A 16,864-nucleotide genomic window follows, 5' to 3' on the forward strand; every position below is an offset into this window, starting at 1 on the left:
TGGGAAGAAAAATATTGAACGGAAAATTTAAAGCAAATTCTGACCTCAATGGAAGTATTTTCCATTCAAATTCAACTCACCTACGCAAGACCACAAAGATACACATTTCCTCTAATCATTCAAAATAACCTTCTGGCAACATGTTTCATGGCTGTCCTTGCCACAGAGAATAGTGAAGACCCCACTTTAAGTTCAGCACAGGGCCAGCAAATTAAGTGCAGCAGTGGGAGGTGTATTTCTAGCAGAACTATAAAAGCACCACCAGAAAGCTGGACAAGAAAATTGATGATGATGTATTGTGGATACTCAAAATTTACCTAGTCTTTATGACTCTGTCACAAGGCTTAGTTTCGCAATTTCCTGGACATTTAATAAATACCATGTGCAGCATTATTTCCCAAGTTCTTAGGTTGACTGCTACACAAACGAGGGAATCCAAATGGTCACCCTGCATTTCTACTCCGTAACACTTTCAAGTATTCTTGAAGGGTGAAACAGCACCACTCAGCCATACCCCTCCCTCCTGTCCCCCCAAAAAAACAAGTCAAGATTCTTCACTAAAAGTTTAGATCTTGTATTCTGCTGAAGCCAAGATGAAGGACCTGTGCAAAACTGTGTACTGGGGTTTCTGAACATGCAGCCCACTGGCAGGAGCAAGTTCCTCTTGTACACTGGTGAACTGGGGAGCCTTCCACATCTTCTATGGTACAGGAGGCACAGAAGAATAAGAATCCCTTCATACACCCAGTTCCCATCACCACTCTCCCCTCCTGCAGCTGCTGGTCCTGCCCAGCCGCATGCCCAAGTCCATGCCCCTGTCCCCAGGCCATCTGCAGACACAGAGCAATGCCAGTGTGTGGGGCAGCTGCCACAGCCCAGGAGGTGATGAGCACCCTGCTCATACCCTGCATTAATGCAGGCACAACAGAGTGGGGGGAGTTTTCTCACCTTTTCTTCAGCACTTGCAGTGGTGTTAATACCTGTTTATCCATTCTTGGCCATCCTTTATGATGTCTCTTAGGAGCTATTGGGCAAAAGCAGAAGAAAAATACAGAGCATTCCAATCCCCTTTAAGCTCAATGCGACAATTTTAATCCTCTAACTAAAAGGAAAGAAGGGGGAAAAATGAGATGGACTGTGACAGGTTGGAAGGACTAAATCCCCGTTAACTAGGGCATCAAGATTTAAAGGGCTCCGCTATGCGCCCATCAAATGTCTCTCACAAGGTCCTCACAGAACACTGTCCCCTCCAATTCCCCAGTGCCAACGGAGACCCACTGCCCCAAGGATGTTGGCAGTGGGCAAGAGAACGCTACTGCCATGACTGGTGCATCCAAACCCATGGGGGTGGCAGAAGCACCCAGGTAGCCCTTCTGAGTCACAGATACAAAGGGTAGCAAAGCTACCAGCCACCCAGGGCAGTGATGCACAATTAACAGCTGAACGGCAGCAGAGAGAAGAATGTGGCCATAACCTGTATTTCACATTAGACCTGCCACACACAATTATTTGTATCACCCCACCATGTTTCCTTTCAACTCTAACATGTCTTTCCTGAAAATGAGGCTTTAGGCCCAAGAAAATTAATGAGTAAATAATTTACAAATCATAACCTTTAATAATTTACAATGCATAATTTTTAATAATGCTATAAGGATGCAGGCAGACCAGCAGACTTTTCCTATTACCTGATGTGACTCCACCTGTATCCTGTGCTGTAAGGACAGTGTTTGCTTTCACTGTTAGCCACCTCCTCGTGGCTCGCCTAACATGCAGTATGAGACAGATGTCTGTTCAAGAACCTGACCTGACCCAGCAGTCCAACTGCTCACTTAAAATCCTTTCACACTCAGCCAAAGGTAGCTTTTGATAGGTGCTCGGGCAGCTTCTCCAAGGCCAGACCTCACTTGACCTCATCTCATCATTGCCTGGCCTGACAGATACACAGTTAGTCCTGATAGAATGCTGATTTCCCAGCCCTTGCCAAAATTTCTTTTGGGCTGCCCAGCCAGCATGGTCCAGTTTTCCCAGCACAGACCGGCAATAGCCTGAAATGTCCCATGGGGCCACTCAGCTAGCAGGCATGGCACAACAATGTGGCATTCCAGGGCACGGCACAACCAAACACAGGGAGGATACAAACAGATGCCAAGTTCATTCAGATTTGTTCCAAGAGAATTTTTGAGAGGGTTACCTCATTGCAGAGCATCCATCCTTCTGCTGCCAACCCAAGCTCAGTATAAACACCACCCTGCACCTGAGCAATGAGAGAAATACCCCTGTGTTCACCCCTGCCTGGCCCTGACAGAGGAGCCAGCTCTGCAAGTGAAGCACCAACAGGGATGTGGCAACTGAGCATCCCTAGGCCAGAAATGGGGCTATGCCCCTATCAGTTTCTCAATGCTCCTGCCAACCCCTCAAGGTCACTGTGAGAGGCTTTTTCCTACCTTTAGGTATAAAACAGGCAGTTTAGCTAAATGGAGACATTTCAGAAGGTTGGGAGACAAACACAGCCTACTCCATCAGCAGCCTGGTGGCTGATAATTCCTACCACACTTGTTGTCATCTTAATTGCAAAAGTTCCATACCTTCTTGGTGATTCCTCATGGACAGCTCCTCACAGCACTAACTCCTTCTTCAGCACAACCAACAAACTCCAACTCCCTCCTCACCCAGCTAAGCCACTCTTTTGTAGCACTCATCTTCTTATTGGACACAGCCGTGGCCTATTAAGGGCAGGCCTGTTCCTAATCTTTGGTGATTAGTACAGCTGCAACTCCTCAGGTGTGAGACTACCTTCTGCACTGTTTTTACTTTCTTACATTCTTTATTTCTTACATCCTTCTACACCACACAACCAGATCTGAATCAATCTCACTGAAAGGTACAAAGAAAAAAAAAATCCACCAAAAATGACATGCATATTACAGCACCTGGGAAATACAGCATGATCACACACAGCAGGACTTGGCAGTGAGCACTTGCACCATTCACAGTTTTTAACTCCAATACTTTACCATTATTTTTTACAATTTCAAAAGACTACAGGGAACTGCATAGGAAGCAAACAATTATTTCAATTTCATTGTGTGGATGTGATGGCTCCTATTTGCACTGCCACTGTATCCAGATTCCTGTACTCAGAGACTGACCAGTTATCCAAGGAGCTGCACTGCTTTTTGCAGCTCTTATACACTCTTCCATAATCATTACACTTTTTACTGCCTACTTGGTACCGAAAGGCACAAAGTTACAGCATGGCATTACTGGGCATGACACTCTCTGGCACCAAATACTTTGTTCAGGGCACTCAGCAGGCAAGCAAGCTTTATTTTTCCAATTTTGTCCTGCAGAAGGATTTTTTCAGAAAACCTCTGAAGATACTTTCATTGGTTAGAAGCACTTTTCCAGCCAAGCCCTAGCTGTTTCAGGGCAGTTATCCAAAACAATAAAGGCAAGAAAAATAGTCCTTTTTTTTTCCTCATAGGCCCACAAAATGTCTGATACAGATTTCAGCACAGGGGCTTTCTCTCTCTGCTGCTGTTAAACAAAACCTCCTCAAAAAGATCATATTACAGCTTACAAGATGAAAAATTTGTGAAGTGGGAGAATTGAAAAGAAGAGGTTAAAGCAGATAATTTTCTACAGCTTTAGCCGAATGTCATCAGTGACCATGCTGGGACAGTCAGAGCACTGCCCCGGCCCAATCATGGCAGCCTTGGAGCCTGAACTGCAAAGTCAACCCTTCAGCTCCACCATGGCAGGATGACCAAGCAAGCATCATCTCACCAGCCAAAACAGCTTCGCAGGCCAGGGGCAGCCTCACATGACAGCTTCACTCCCATCCTGGGGATGCACAGGGACAGGGACAGCGCTGTGGGACCTGCAGTGGCACTGCAGAGGTGGCTGAGGCAGGTCTCTGCAGGGACAATGCCCCTCAAGGAGGCAAAAGAAAGCAGCGCCAAAGGGAGCGTGCAGCTGCCCATCAAAAACCTGGTCTCTACCAACACTGAGAAATTACCCATATGCTCAAAGCACATCACAACATGGGTAATTTCTCTGCAGAGATAGGACCCAAGAGAACACTATATTCTTTTTGGCTTGTCTCCACAGCCCCAAACACAACTGGGACATGGAAATTTGAAGCGGACAGTCCACCTGCAGTCCTTTATCACTTTTATTAGTTGCAAGAATATGTGCTTGTAAAGACACAGCAAAAGACAGCAGTGGGTAATGCACAACCTTTTCTAACAAATCCTATTGTTCAGGGCATGAAGCAGCCCATGCTGTGCCTTCAACACCTTCCTCTTGCAGCAGGTGGGCCCTGACCTGCTACATTTCTGCTAATCCCGTTCCTTGTTCAGAGGGCATACAAAGGGAGAACTCAAGGACATTTTGCTAAGGTTACCTCTCTCATCTCCTGCCCTTCACAAAACTTGCAAGCTAAGCTGCCCAAAAGTCCTGTGAACTAGATAAAATATTCATTTTAGACCTTGGGGAAATGGAGTCATATGAAGATGAGTTCAGCTCAGTCAATAAGGCAGCTCAGCTCCCACTCCACGGGTCTCACTGTGGTTCAATCTTAATGCAAGAGTATGGGATGTGCTGTGGATCATGGCCTCTGCACTTGGCACTGGACAGAGTGCCAGCAGTGCCAGCTGACAGGACAACCCCAAGGAGCCCACAAGCCTACTGCAGGAGCTGGCAGACAGGGCTGGAGCAGCACATGAGAGCAGCACACACGAGCAAAACAGGAAGGAGAAAGCAAGGTCCTGGGACTTGCACATGGAATAGGAACAACCGGCTGGCACTCTATGGGGAGCCAAGGAAGAGCAAGAGATCCCAATTTGCTGGGCTCTGCCCTGGGGCTTCCCCTGCAGATGTGAGACAATGCACAGGTGGGACAGGGTCCCCTGCTGCCCCAAGTGCTTCATCCCCAGCACATTTGCCTCTGTGTGTTTCATTGCCTTTGTGCTCTGCAGAATTAAGTCAGTTTTCAGTGCTCCAAAATGGGCGGTCCCAGTTCAGTGCCACTGAAACAAAACATCTTCTCCCCTTGCCTTTTAAGTGACTCTCACCCTGTCAGCCTTGGGATGAAGTGTCTGGACCAAGTTTCACCGTGGCAAACAGCAATCTGAGATATCTATCAAAGCTTTCTGTTTCCAGCAACACCGCTAAATTTTTAGGTTTTAAATCTTGAGACAGTTTTGTATATGCAAAGATCTAACTGAGGAAGCTGCTGCATACTAAAGAATGCTTCAGCTCACTAAAACTTGCAACTGCTTCACCCACTGATTTAAAGAAAAGGCTCTAGTAAAATAAATCATGTTCAGGAGCACTGCACTAGCCCTCCCCTCACTTCTACACACTCTCCCAGGCTGCCCAGACCACCCTGCTCCCCAAGTTCAGCTACCTCACTGCAGTTACAGCATCATTTTGATTAACAATTAAGGCCAGTGCTGCCAACTGGATTTTATTAACATTACTATTGTGAACAATTTCTTTCATTTTTATTTTATTTTAATGCATCACAAGGGCCACTGGGGCAAATTAAATATAAAATCATTTTCTGCCATTTAGGCAAACAGCAGCCATTCCCCCAGTTTTCAAACATAAACACTTTAAATAAAACATTACACCGTCAAGCTGTCACTGAATCTTCCTCTTGCAGTAATACCCTTAGAGAAAAAGTTACCAAGTCATCCTTTCCCAGGGAGCTGGCACAGGCCCCATGTACCATATGAGAGATGCCACAGAGATCAAAAAAAAACCCAAAAAAATCATTGCTGCAAGGGTCTGGCTTCAGCATGAATGGCTGTCACAAAACCCCGAGCATTAAGGGCTGTGTCCCCCACCCTGATACAAACTGGGCAGAGCAGAGGCCATACAGGTGCTGGGAAGAGCCAGGCAGGTGCTGGATTTTGGCAGTGGAATGGGCCAGGCTGAACAGCACAGGCAAACATAGCAACTGGCAGGTTCTTTTCTATCTCATTTCCAACACCCCAGATACCTGCAGAGCCACAGGGAGCAGAGCTGCTTTGCAGAATGGTAGGACAGAGAGATGAAGTTTCCTCTACTTTTCGTTTGACTTGAAAGAAAGATGTTTTAAGAAAACAAGAGCATTTAGTGAGCTGTTGAACCTGGCAACTTCACTGGTTTGCTCACCAAGGTGTGAGCCGTACCTTCCTGGCCTCAGGGCGTGCTGCTGCTGCTGCTGCAGCCATGGTGGTCTGGCTTACAGGCAGCATCACAGCCCTGGGGAGACCACAGAGCCTCCCGTGCCCTGTTCCCGCGTGTGCAAACTCAAACACAGACACAGCATAAGAGCAGAAAGAAACCTACAGGGCCATATGCGTGATCCTTGCCCCAAAAGGCAGGGGACTCAAGAGGGACCAACCTGCTAGGAGTAAAATGGTAAGGAAGCTGCTGAAATGAGCTGTGGCACCTCATTAAAAATTAGGCTTTTTCTCTTCATAGCATAGCATGTAATGAAATTAAGCTTGACAATATGCCAATGCAAGGAAATAGTGCTGATCCTCCTCTTGCTGTGTTTGTTAGGTTTTTTTATTTATTTAGGATCCACCTCAGTTGCCAGAGTTACATGCCTCAGGCTACAAGACCTGCCTCCAGGGAGGCACACATGCAGGGGCCCCATGGGATGCAGGTCCCTGAAAAATAGTATCATTTAGCAAATCATTAAAATTGCATCCTTTCCCAGTTGTGAGGAAAACAGCATCCTCTGAAAGCTGCACACAGAGGAAATGTGATGAAGGGATGAGAATAAAATCATTCATGAATGCGCAGTGAACATCAGCCAGCACCTGCTCTGAGGGGTTCAGATCCCAGGAGCCAAAGGCAACACAAAACAAAAGCAGCACTGTGCTGTTAACTAGGTGCTCCAGGGTCTGAAAAGCATTCATCAGCGTGGTCTTACTTGGTGGCAAATACAAGCATGGCTAAATGTGCCAGTTGGGCAATTCAGAGAAGCAGGTAAAGCCCAGCCACTGCCTATCTTCTGGCTAAACAAGATGTGGGAATTAAACAATTGACATCTTTCCTCGCCAACTTGTTCTTTGCCTACACACACCACCTGTTCTGAGCCAAGCGTCCCAGTGGAGTCTCTTGCTTGCTGTCTCACCAGAGGTGACACACAGTTCAGTGATGTTTGCAGAGCATTTAGAAACCCTTAGCTACAAGGAAAAAGGATGCCTTGTCTCATCTCCCCCGTGCTCATTTTACATGGCAGAGCACAGAGGTAGGGAGCAGCCAGGAGGGCTGAGCTCAGGTCACCTGAGCCAGCATTACACTACAGGGCTCTCCACTGCCAAACCGTCTGCAGTGGGCTCACAGAGCAACTACACAGGTCACAAAAGCTGGCAGGACGAAGACCAGAGACAACATACCAAAATCCAAAGAGCAATTTACAAAGATAAGAGGCATCATAGAGCAACAGGGCATCAGCCTAACACAATTCTGAGCATTTAAATAATGATACTTTTATCTCCACCTTCCAGGCATGTTGCTGCTTCCCTGCCACCCCAGAGAAGTCAGCAAGCTGGAGAACCCTGTGGGCAACCTCACATCCTGCTTTTGACTAGGGAATAGGAGAAAATACTCCTACCCTCAGCTCACAGTCAGCCAACAGAAAAATTTCTCTTTCAAAGCTGCCCACCAACCATCCCACTCACTAACAAGCCTTGCCCATGCTGCAGCACTGGCCCTGCTCTCTTCACTGGGACACAAGTGTGCTGGGCGAGCCTCCCATGCTGCAGTCTTTAGACAGGGAAGAACAGAGCCCTGGGCTCTGCTCATCAGTGCCATACTAAAGCAGATACACAGCACGTGGTGAACAATTAACCACCTGGACATAGTGCAGGAATGATGCCAAAGCTCTTCTAAAAACACACAGCAGAGCTTCTGGCCTTTGGAAATTTCCTGGAAACAGGAAACAACCTTTTGCCTAGAAGAGACAGAAGAGAGTCCAGGGAGGAAGCTCATCTTCCAAAAACACACAAGCTAGCCGTCAGAGGTCTTAGGGCTCCTTCTAATCAATATGAAACTCTCCTGTGCTCCAGAGAAAAAATGCATTTCTAGGAGTGTGGTACTCACATGTGCTTCTACCTCCGTGGTAGGTGAAAGGAGAAGCATGCAGGGGCTTGTCTTGTCACCAAGTGAGCCCTGCCATTTGCCAGTATCTGAATTTTCATCTCAAGCATCTCTACAGCCTGTTTGTGAAGAGCCTATTGCAGAGAGGCCACACGTCAAGATTTCTATCTATAAAATACATATCTGTAGGATCACTACTAATGCACAAGCTGTTTCTGGGACACTGATCTCTGACAGCTCCATGCCCCAGCTTAAATATTCAAAGATTTCCCTGCTGACTCCAGGAATCAGACATCCAGATTTTAAGTTCAAAGTTGTGCTAACAAATATGAGGTCAACAAACAAAAAACAGTTTCAAGCTGCGACTCGCAATTGACTACAGTGTTTAGCTGAGATGATTTTTATTCTTCACATTAAGAGAGAATAAAGAAGAAAAACAAAAGCCCAAAAAGCACTTCAGTTTTCAAACCTATGCAATACACTTGCAGTTGCCCAGGTTTTGAAATGTCATAGCATAGATGCAAGAGCAGGACTCTTGGACTCACTCACCCAAAAAAAAAAAAAAGACTTTTTTCTTTTTCCCAGACAGAAAAGCAGCCAATTTTAGAAAACTGAAAAAATATTTTTCCAGAGACCCATAAGTCACATGAGTCACCCTTATTTGCAGATGAGCCCAAACCTGAACTCCAACATCATCACTCATGCAGAGCAGAGGAAACCAGAAGCTGGATCAAAATGGGCAGCTTGTCTCAGTGGCTCTGCAGAAAGCCAAGGGATAGAGAAGCATGCAGAGCACAAGCACGCCTCCCCTTATACACAACCGCCATCGTACATTAATTCAAATAATCTGACTTCAAGGGGAATGAACTCGGGGTTGAGGGCTCTGCGCTGCCGAAGGACAGCTGCTTCTCTAGGTTTGTTATTTCTCCAGTGGGGCAACAGAACTGGCACATTTCCTGTGCTGGCTGGGAGAGGGTAGTGGGCTGTGCTGGGGACAAGCTGAGGACAGTGTGCACAGCTACTGCGCTGGCCTGAGCAGCCCTCAGGCTCACTCACACAGATCAGACCACGAGACCCCGTTCTCAGACCCTGCTAGATGCCACACCCTGAGGGACAGCACTGTCCCCAGACCTCCACCAACCTTCTGGCCCTGTGCCCACACACAGTCACTTCCCTGCTTCTGCCCCAGCAGCGCAGGCAGAGGCCAAGGCTGGGACAGCTCGTTGTGCACATCGCTGCTAAGCCTGTTCAGCTCCCCACAGCCAGAGCACTGCATAGTTACATGAGCACACACACTGTGTTTTACCACCTTGCCTCTCACAGCAACCCACCAAACCCTTGGGAAACCTGCGTGCATGAGGGAAAACCCAAACACCACAAATCCTTCCTGTTTCCTTCTCTATCCAAATACATCATGGCAGGTCAGGATGTGAAATTTCCACCATGCCCCACTATCAGGTGCATAAGGAGAGGGTGCTCCTTCATCTCAGCTGCTACTGAAAGTCCTAGTGTGAGGGCTGGCACATCCTGGGACCCCAGTTACAGAGGGACTTGAGATGCAAAGGATGATTATTTTTCCTTGCTACGGGATTTCAGGCATGAAGCAGTGCTGGAATGATTTACACGGTTTTGAGAGCAGGACCAATTTGGTGTGGCTGTTGCACGGCGGTGTATCTTGCAAGGAGAGGCTTTGTGGTTAGCCATGAGCAAATACTGCCCCCCCAAACAGCAGCAATATAATCACGTGTGGCACTGCCACAGCATCCTCCTCATGAGGATTTTAAGGTGCTTGGCAGAAGATATGGATTCATGTAACCTCACAAGCCCTCTGAGAGGGAGTAAAGTAAATGCTATAAAAAACCAGAAGGGATAAGTGGGGGAACAGAGAAATAAAACTGCTACACCAGCATGTTCAAGCTCACACAAGAAATCAGAGGCTCAGGGGCAGCTTCCTCTGCCACTAAGGTGGAATCAAAAAAGCAGGACTGCTCTAAATCCTCTGTTCAACTCAGCCCTGGCCAGCCTGAGAGCATTTCCCAGTGCACCCAAAGGGCTTCAACAACAGCAGCACTCGCACAGAGCTCCTCACCGTGCTCATTTCCTGCTACATAAAGGTCCAAAGCAGGGCAGCCTGAACCGCCGGCAGCCCCCAGCCCTAGTGAGCAGCAAATAATAAAGTGCTGTGTCCAAGCTTTGACTTTTGAGTTTCAGCAGCTGCAAGCAATGGCCAAGGGGCTCAGCTGAAGAGTTTCCATCCTGCTGCCTGAGGGCTGGGACTGCTCTGACAGCATTTTCCAAACATTCACGGGGCTTCCCAAACACCTATAAACACTTCCCATGCCCGCTTTACAGGTGAAAAAAAGCGAGACACAGGCCAAAACCTCCCAGTGCCAGCCAAGGAGGGAGGCGGGCAGCCCTGGTGCCTGGCCCCTGCTCGACTCTGACCGGGCTGCTGCTTTTGTTCGCTTCCATGTGTGCATGACCAGCTGACAAATGGATTCGCAGCCAAAGAGTGACACACAGTGCAGCTCCCGAACAGCTTCAGCTGGATCACTCCTGGGAATGGTATTGCTGGGCCACTTCTTGCTCCAGGGGCTGATTTATTTTTTATGAAGCGATTGCCTAGAGTTGGGAGAGCTTTATTGATGCTATTATACAGGCTGAAGGGAGGACAAATCACTCCCACGGACAGAGCAGAAAGGTCCTCATCATCCTCAAGTCAGGAGCTCGATTTTATCCCCCTACTGAGCCCACAGATACCCAAGGACGGCAGAGTGTGGTGCTTTCAACAAAACTGAAGTAGCACATCAGGGCACTGCTACCACTCCTCGGGTTAGGAATGGAGCCCTGGGGGCTCCCGCCATCTCCCTGCCCAAACCCCAGCCTGAGCCCGCCTCAGACCGCTGCCTCCGGTTTGAAAGAGACTAAAGTCTCATCGGGCAGCCAAGCGGAGGGGCAGAGGCTGGTACCAGCTGTACAGTCACTCGCATCCCCCCGGCCCGGTGCTCGGAGCCCGGCTGGCCGGAGGAAAGGCTTGTGAGAGGTCATGGCTCTCAGCTGGTCCTGACGGGAAAGCACTGTGATCACACATATGCGTGTGTGCGTGCGTATCTGTATGTGAGCACCTTCTGAACGCGAACTAAAAACCTTCCAGCTGCTTCACCCGCCTTTTTCCTCGGCCAAGGGCAGCCGCTCTCAGCCGGAGGAGCAGAGCACGGGCTGAGAGCGGCGGAGACAATTCGCAAACACTTTACCCACGGCATTACTCTATTCCCCCGAGAGTGCCCACCCTGCTCCCCGAGTAGCGGCTGCCATGGTGACAAGTACGAATGCTAAAATAAACAGAAAGCAACCCGAAGGCAAAGCGCAGCCCTCCGCCGGCGTACCCCGCGCCCGCGGCGGCGGCTCCCTCCCCGAGCATCCTCCCCGCCGCGGCAGGACGGGATGCCGGGGCCGCCGCTCACTCACGATGAGGGGGATGGTCCTCTCCTCCCGGCGCAGCTCCAGCCTGCCGGCCGCCCTCTGCCCGCTCCGGGCGCCGCCGCTACCGCCTCCAGCGGACCTGCCGGCAGCCGCCGAGCGGGGCTTGTTGTCCTGCCATAAGTAGTAGAAAGTGCCCAAGATCCAGGCGACGGTCAGGATGGCGATGGCATTAGCCCTGATCCTCCTCATGCCGAGCGCCCCGGGGGAGCCTGGGAGCGCTGCCTCGACGGGCAGGGGCGGCTGCGGGAGGAAGAAGAGGAGAGCAGGAGGCGGTGGCGGCGGCACGGCTCCCCCGCCCCTCACGGCCCCGGCACCGGCCCCGGCCCCGCACCGCCCAGCCGCCGCCGCCGGGTCCTAACGCCGGGCCCGCTCCGCCGCAGGGGGCGGAGGGCTCCGCGCCTCCTCCTGCTCCTCCTCCCGGCCGGGCCGGCGCGGGGAGCGGGAAGCGGGAAGCGAGGGCCGGCTGCCGGCGGGGATGCGCTCGGCGCCGCAGCTGCAGCGGGGACGGAGCGGCAGGGCCCCCGTGGCGGGGAGCGGGGGACACGGGCTCAGCCCAGGAGATGGCACCGGCCTGCCCTCCTGCACCGCTGCCCCTGAGGCACTCGTGACCTTACTGCCATAGTCGTGCCCGTAAGGCAGGCGGCCAGCGAACACACCGTGACAGCCCATGGCACACGGGATCTAGGCGTCCGTGCAGATGAGCCCATCTCCCACTAAAGCTGTGGTGGTTGACGGGAGCAAGGCCCTTGGGCGGACAATGGAGCTGCCCAAGCACCCGCTCCCATCGCTGCCGCACGCAACAGTCACACACTGGCACTAGGGCTGGGCGCCTGGGCCACCGCCTCAGCCTCGAGGCCTTGCAAGCCCTGCGGCAGGACAAGCATGGCGGTGGAGAGGCAACGATGATACAATTCCACTTTACCGGGCACTGCTAAAGCTGTGGCGGTAAAAGGCTCACTGAATCCAGCCCTGCGGGCAGCTTCAACAACAGAGCACGCAGCTTGTGAAACCAAGTGACATTTAGGCATAGTGCAGCTGCTGAGCAACCACGGCTTTAAGGTTTGCGAGAGGTACCGAGAAAACTTACAGGGAAAACAAATGTTTAGAAAACAAAGGTAGTTCCAAGGCACCTGATAATGGGGCTAGATAGAAAATGTGGGTGCTTCCAAGGCACCCGATGAGGGAATTCGAGTTTTTGCGTTACACTATGGCAAATGTCATCAGGGCTTCTAAAGTTTTGCCCTACTTTCCTCCTGGCTACATGCATCTAAGTGTAATTGCAACCTGCCCTGCTAAATTGCCCTTTGAGATTTACCTGCACACTGCTTGTTTCTTGAAGTACAGCACAGTACAAAATTCATTTGTCAGACTCGTTCTGTGGCCACTCAGGGCAGAATGCTGTTTCCAGAACCAGCACCTCCCAGGGCTGCAGCACAGCTCCACATCAACCTCCTTGCAAAGCACAATTCATGCCCGATGTAGAAAATGTTAGAAAGCATCTCACGTCCTCCCAGATACGCTTCCCAATGACCTGTCAACCACACACAGCTTCCCAGGCTGACTAGTCATAGTCAGTGGTAAGGGGAAGTTTGAGACATTTAAAAACCAAAGTCTTCCAAGGGATCATCAAAAACATAATTAGTCTAAGCTGCCCAGTCCACATCCTGTGGAAGCTGGACTCCCACTATTTTCAATCTCTTTCACAGCCTTACTGGAAAAAGAGCATCTAGCATCTGCTCTCCTGTGTGGGTTTGGATCCAGCAGCTGCCTGGGCTGCAGAGACACATGAAGAGAGGCAGAGGAGCTGTACCAAGGAATCAGAAAAGAGGAATTCAGGAAGTAAGATGTATTCATATCCATGTGACAGCAGAGCTAGGCAGAGTGCCTTCTTTTTCACCACTGTGCAGATCACACCAGACCATGCTTGATTCCTTCTTAGTCTTTTCTCACCTTTTGGTGGGATTCACTACAGAAAAGCAAATCATAAACAGCAATGGAGACTTTTGTCTGAAATAGGAGAAAACCCTCTGCCCCAAGACTTGAACTGAACAGACTGCCTTCTCCTGCTTTTCCAAGCATGCTGCTTCCCTTTTCCACTGCAGCCATTCATTTTCTTCCTGTGTTCCCCTCACCCCGCCAGCACACCCTATAAGCTGCCATGCAATCACCATTGCCTCTTAAGGGGTGCCATGTAGGGAAGTCTCAGAAACTTGCAGAGTGCTCTGTAGGCAAGCTTCAGCAGGGCCCCAGACAGAAGCCAGGTCAAGAGGTCTTTCTCTATGGGGGCAGTTGTTTTCACTCCCCTCTCCCTGCAGGAATCAGCAGTAGAAAGCAGGGTCTGTTCCTGCAGAAGCACATTCATAGTGCTGGGCAGGGAAGCTCTGCTCTAGCCCACAATCACAGTGAAGGGCACAGAAAAGCTCTGTTACCCACCCTCAGAGCTGGTGGCAGAGCAGCTCCCCATGCCAGCAGATCCAGTTCAGCACAGACAACCCAGATTCGCAGGGGTCCTTTATTTATGTTGCCTAAGCTTTGGGACCAATTTGAGAGGAAGAGTGTTAGGAGGTGGTTGGGGCACTAGAGCTAGATGACCTGAAGGAGACAGGACCTTCAACACAGCTCCAGCATAAAAAGCATGTACTTACATATCACCAGGCTTCCACATGCTTTAAAAGTAATGCAGCAATATTTCATCTCCAGGGCCCATATGCCTCACTGTAGGATTACCAGCTTGCAGGTCCAAGCTATTGGTACTGAAGGTTCCATTTTCTGCAGCCAAAACTTGCAATGATTTAATCTCTGACCACTGAGCTTTGCTCCAGAATATCGTATTTCTTTTAAAAGACAGCATACTTCTAACCTTATATTCTACAGGGATCTCTGACAATATAAATTGTTCTGTTCGGGTATAGCTATACTGTAAGCTACAATGCTGCATGCAGATATTAGCAGCAGCCCATCAGAGAAAAGAATACCAGAAGCAGTCTGGCATGGAGATCTCTACACCACACAACCGGCAAAGTAGACATACAAGGAATATTAACAGTGATAATAAATACTTCAGTGATGATCATTGCAAAAGCATCAACTAATTCAATAAATGCCCTAAGAGAAGTGACCTGAGAAACATAATATAATAAACTAAACAAATCAAGATTATTCAAACTCCATAGCAGAATTATGGGATCTTATCACCACATTTGTTCTTTTTCAATTCCATCATAGAGATGTTAAATATTTTCTTATTTTGTGACAAACTTTGTACAGTGGAATAAGGTGGCTGGTTTTCACAAACTAAGTATTTGGTGAATAATAAAGATAGAAAATAAGAGGAGGAATATAACCAACTGAAAGGAAAATTTTGTGTGGGGTTTGAGAACTTTTTTTTTTTACAAGGCCCTAGCCAGCATCACCTTCAATGGAAAGAGATCTCCTAAGTCTATGAATATTAAAAGGCGCTCTTGAGAAGCCACTTTTGAGCTTTGGCTGACAGATTAGGTCACATCATCTAGGAGAACACACATGGTGTTTAAAATTGCCCTGATAAAACTGAGATGATAACAATGATCATTATTGCAGCGGAAAAGACAAGCATCATCCAGATTTGTCTTCAGGAAAATGAAGTGTGGCTGCTTTATAGTTGTGGCGAGACACAGTGCATGTTTTTGCAGTCATCTGACTTAAAACGTGGCTGAGCTTTCAACTATGAAACATCTGGAGAACACCAAAAGGTTTTTTCTTAGCACTACTCTGATCTGAGAAATCAGGTCTGCTAGATTTGTGGCCTCCAGGCAAGGAAGTGCCATCTGAAATATGAACATAAGGTCTGTCTGGACTCTTGAAACTGTTTAAGTAAATTCATCCAGAGTTTAGCTAAGAGCATTTGAGGAAAATTAGCATTAGAGTTCAGGGGCTGAAGCAGGTCATGCCTCAGAAAGAAACAAGAGTAGCCTGTTATAATGATGAGGTGAGATGAGAAGACTTGCTCAGAGAGAGGCAGCTCTGCCTCCCCACAGCCAGCCAGGAGCTGAGCTCCTCCCTGCATCCAGGGAAGAGCTCCCCCAGTTTAGGGACTTTTCAGGGATTTTTCACAAAAGATCACTCTTCAGAGAGCTCCTCCTGCATAGGCAGAGCAGGGTGTAAAGGAGAGGAGACATCTTAGGATGGTTTTCTCTGAATTTACTGCTACCCAGTGACTCCTTCCTCTGGCCCACCCCTAGGCTGGACACTCACCCTCCTTGGTGAAGCTCCTGATCTTTCCCAAGCAGGGGCAGTGGTTTGCTTCCAGGTCAGAAAGAGGTTAGTAGGAGTGGGTGAAAACAATTGAAGGGAGAGAACTCACAGCTAATCCCTGATTTCAATTCAAGAAAAAGAGGGACAAGGGAAAATATTTGTTTCAATGGACAGAAAAAGCTGAAGTTCTTGCCCCACAATGGATGATAGGCACCTCTGACAGTCTGACCATGACATCTCACCATGCTCTTCATCCAGATCCAGATCTCACCCTTATAAAACCTCTGAGACACATTCACCCATACTCTAATGCCAAGATGACAGTGTGTGCCATCATCCTTCGCCACACAGCTGTCGAAAAGAAAAAGAAAAATGTTACCTTCATGACTCATCTACATTGGCCAAATTTCTACACTGCCTGGAGTACTCTCCTTGTCTGGAAAAGCTTTCTTATACTGCTCAGAGGGCATGAGTGTGAGTGTGGGATTCTAAAAATCCATATTGCTGTCATATATCATCCTCCACATCCCTGGCCTCAGACACCACTGGGAAACCACAAGGTGCACCAAAAGTCCAAAAGCTTGTCTTGGTCATGCCCTGCCTAGAGGTAGACACTGTTCAAGTAGTCTCCAGCCCTCTACTGCCACAGGTATCATAAAAAGGCCAGTCAGATAAATTACTCCCCTAGGAGTGCCTCAATTTATCCTGATGCCCATGGTAGATGCCAGTTAGTTCTGCATTTAACAGAAGATAAGGTGTCTGGGGTGTCATATATGCTGACCAGGACACATATGTGTTCTGGGCCCTTGTTTCTGACCAGCATGTAAACAAGTAAGGTGGTGGAGGGCAGCAACTCAGACCCAAGTTAAGGCAAATAGTACAGAGTTAACTGAGAACCAGGATTTCAATTGCTTTAAATTGTACAATTAAACATTGTCTTAAGTGCTTTTAAGGTCACTGTAATCTTAACATACTTCCATGAGCATGTTTTTTAAAGGAAAATGAGAGTATAGAGAAGACTTCACAATAAGCTGTAATTAAC

The 16,864-nt window shown here is 48.7% G+C and overlaps 1 protein-coding gene and 1 long non-coding RNA gene across 2 annotated transcripts in view; both read right to left on the bottom strand.

Annotated features, from left to right (window-relative positions):
* GALNT16 (polypeptide N-acetylgalactosaminyltransferase 16) overlaps nucleotides 1-11,788 on the bottom strand; it is a 74,465-nt gene extending 62,677 nt beyond the window's left edge. The window contains exon 1 of the mRNA XM_058806826.1: nucleotides 11,575-11,788. Within this exon, the coding sequence (XP_058662809.1) occupies nucleotides 11,575-11,778 (204 nt within the window). The 5' untranslated portion in view covers nucleotides 11,779-11,788. The remainder of the gene's footprint in view (nucleotides 1-11,574) is intronic.
* Nucleotides 552-2,668, bottom strand: LOC131558802 (uncharacterized). The gene is made up of 4 exons (XR_009274836.1): nucleotides 2,589-2,668; nucleotides 2,195-2,257; nucleotides 949-1,024; nucleotides 552-700 (listed from the first exon to the last, which is right to left on the bottom strand). It is a non-coding gene; the product is annotated as an uncharacterized LOC131558802 (long non-coding RNA).
* Nucleotides 11,789-16,864: the final 5,076 nt, after the last annotated feature.

Source organism: Ammospiza caudacuta, chromosome 6 (genome assembly GCF_027887145.1).
Source record: "Ammospiza caudacuta isolate bAmmCau1 chromosome 6, bAmmCau1.pri, whole genome shotgun sequence".
NCBI classification, from domain to species: Eukaryota; Metazoa; Chordata; class Aves; order Passeriformes; family Passerellidae; genus Ammospiza; species Ammospiza caudacuta.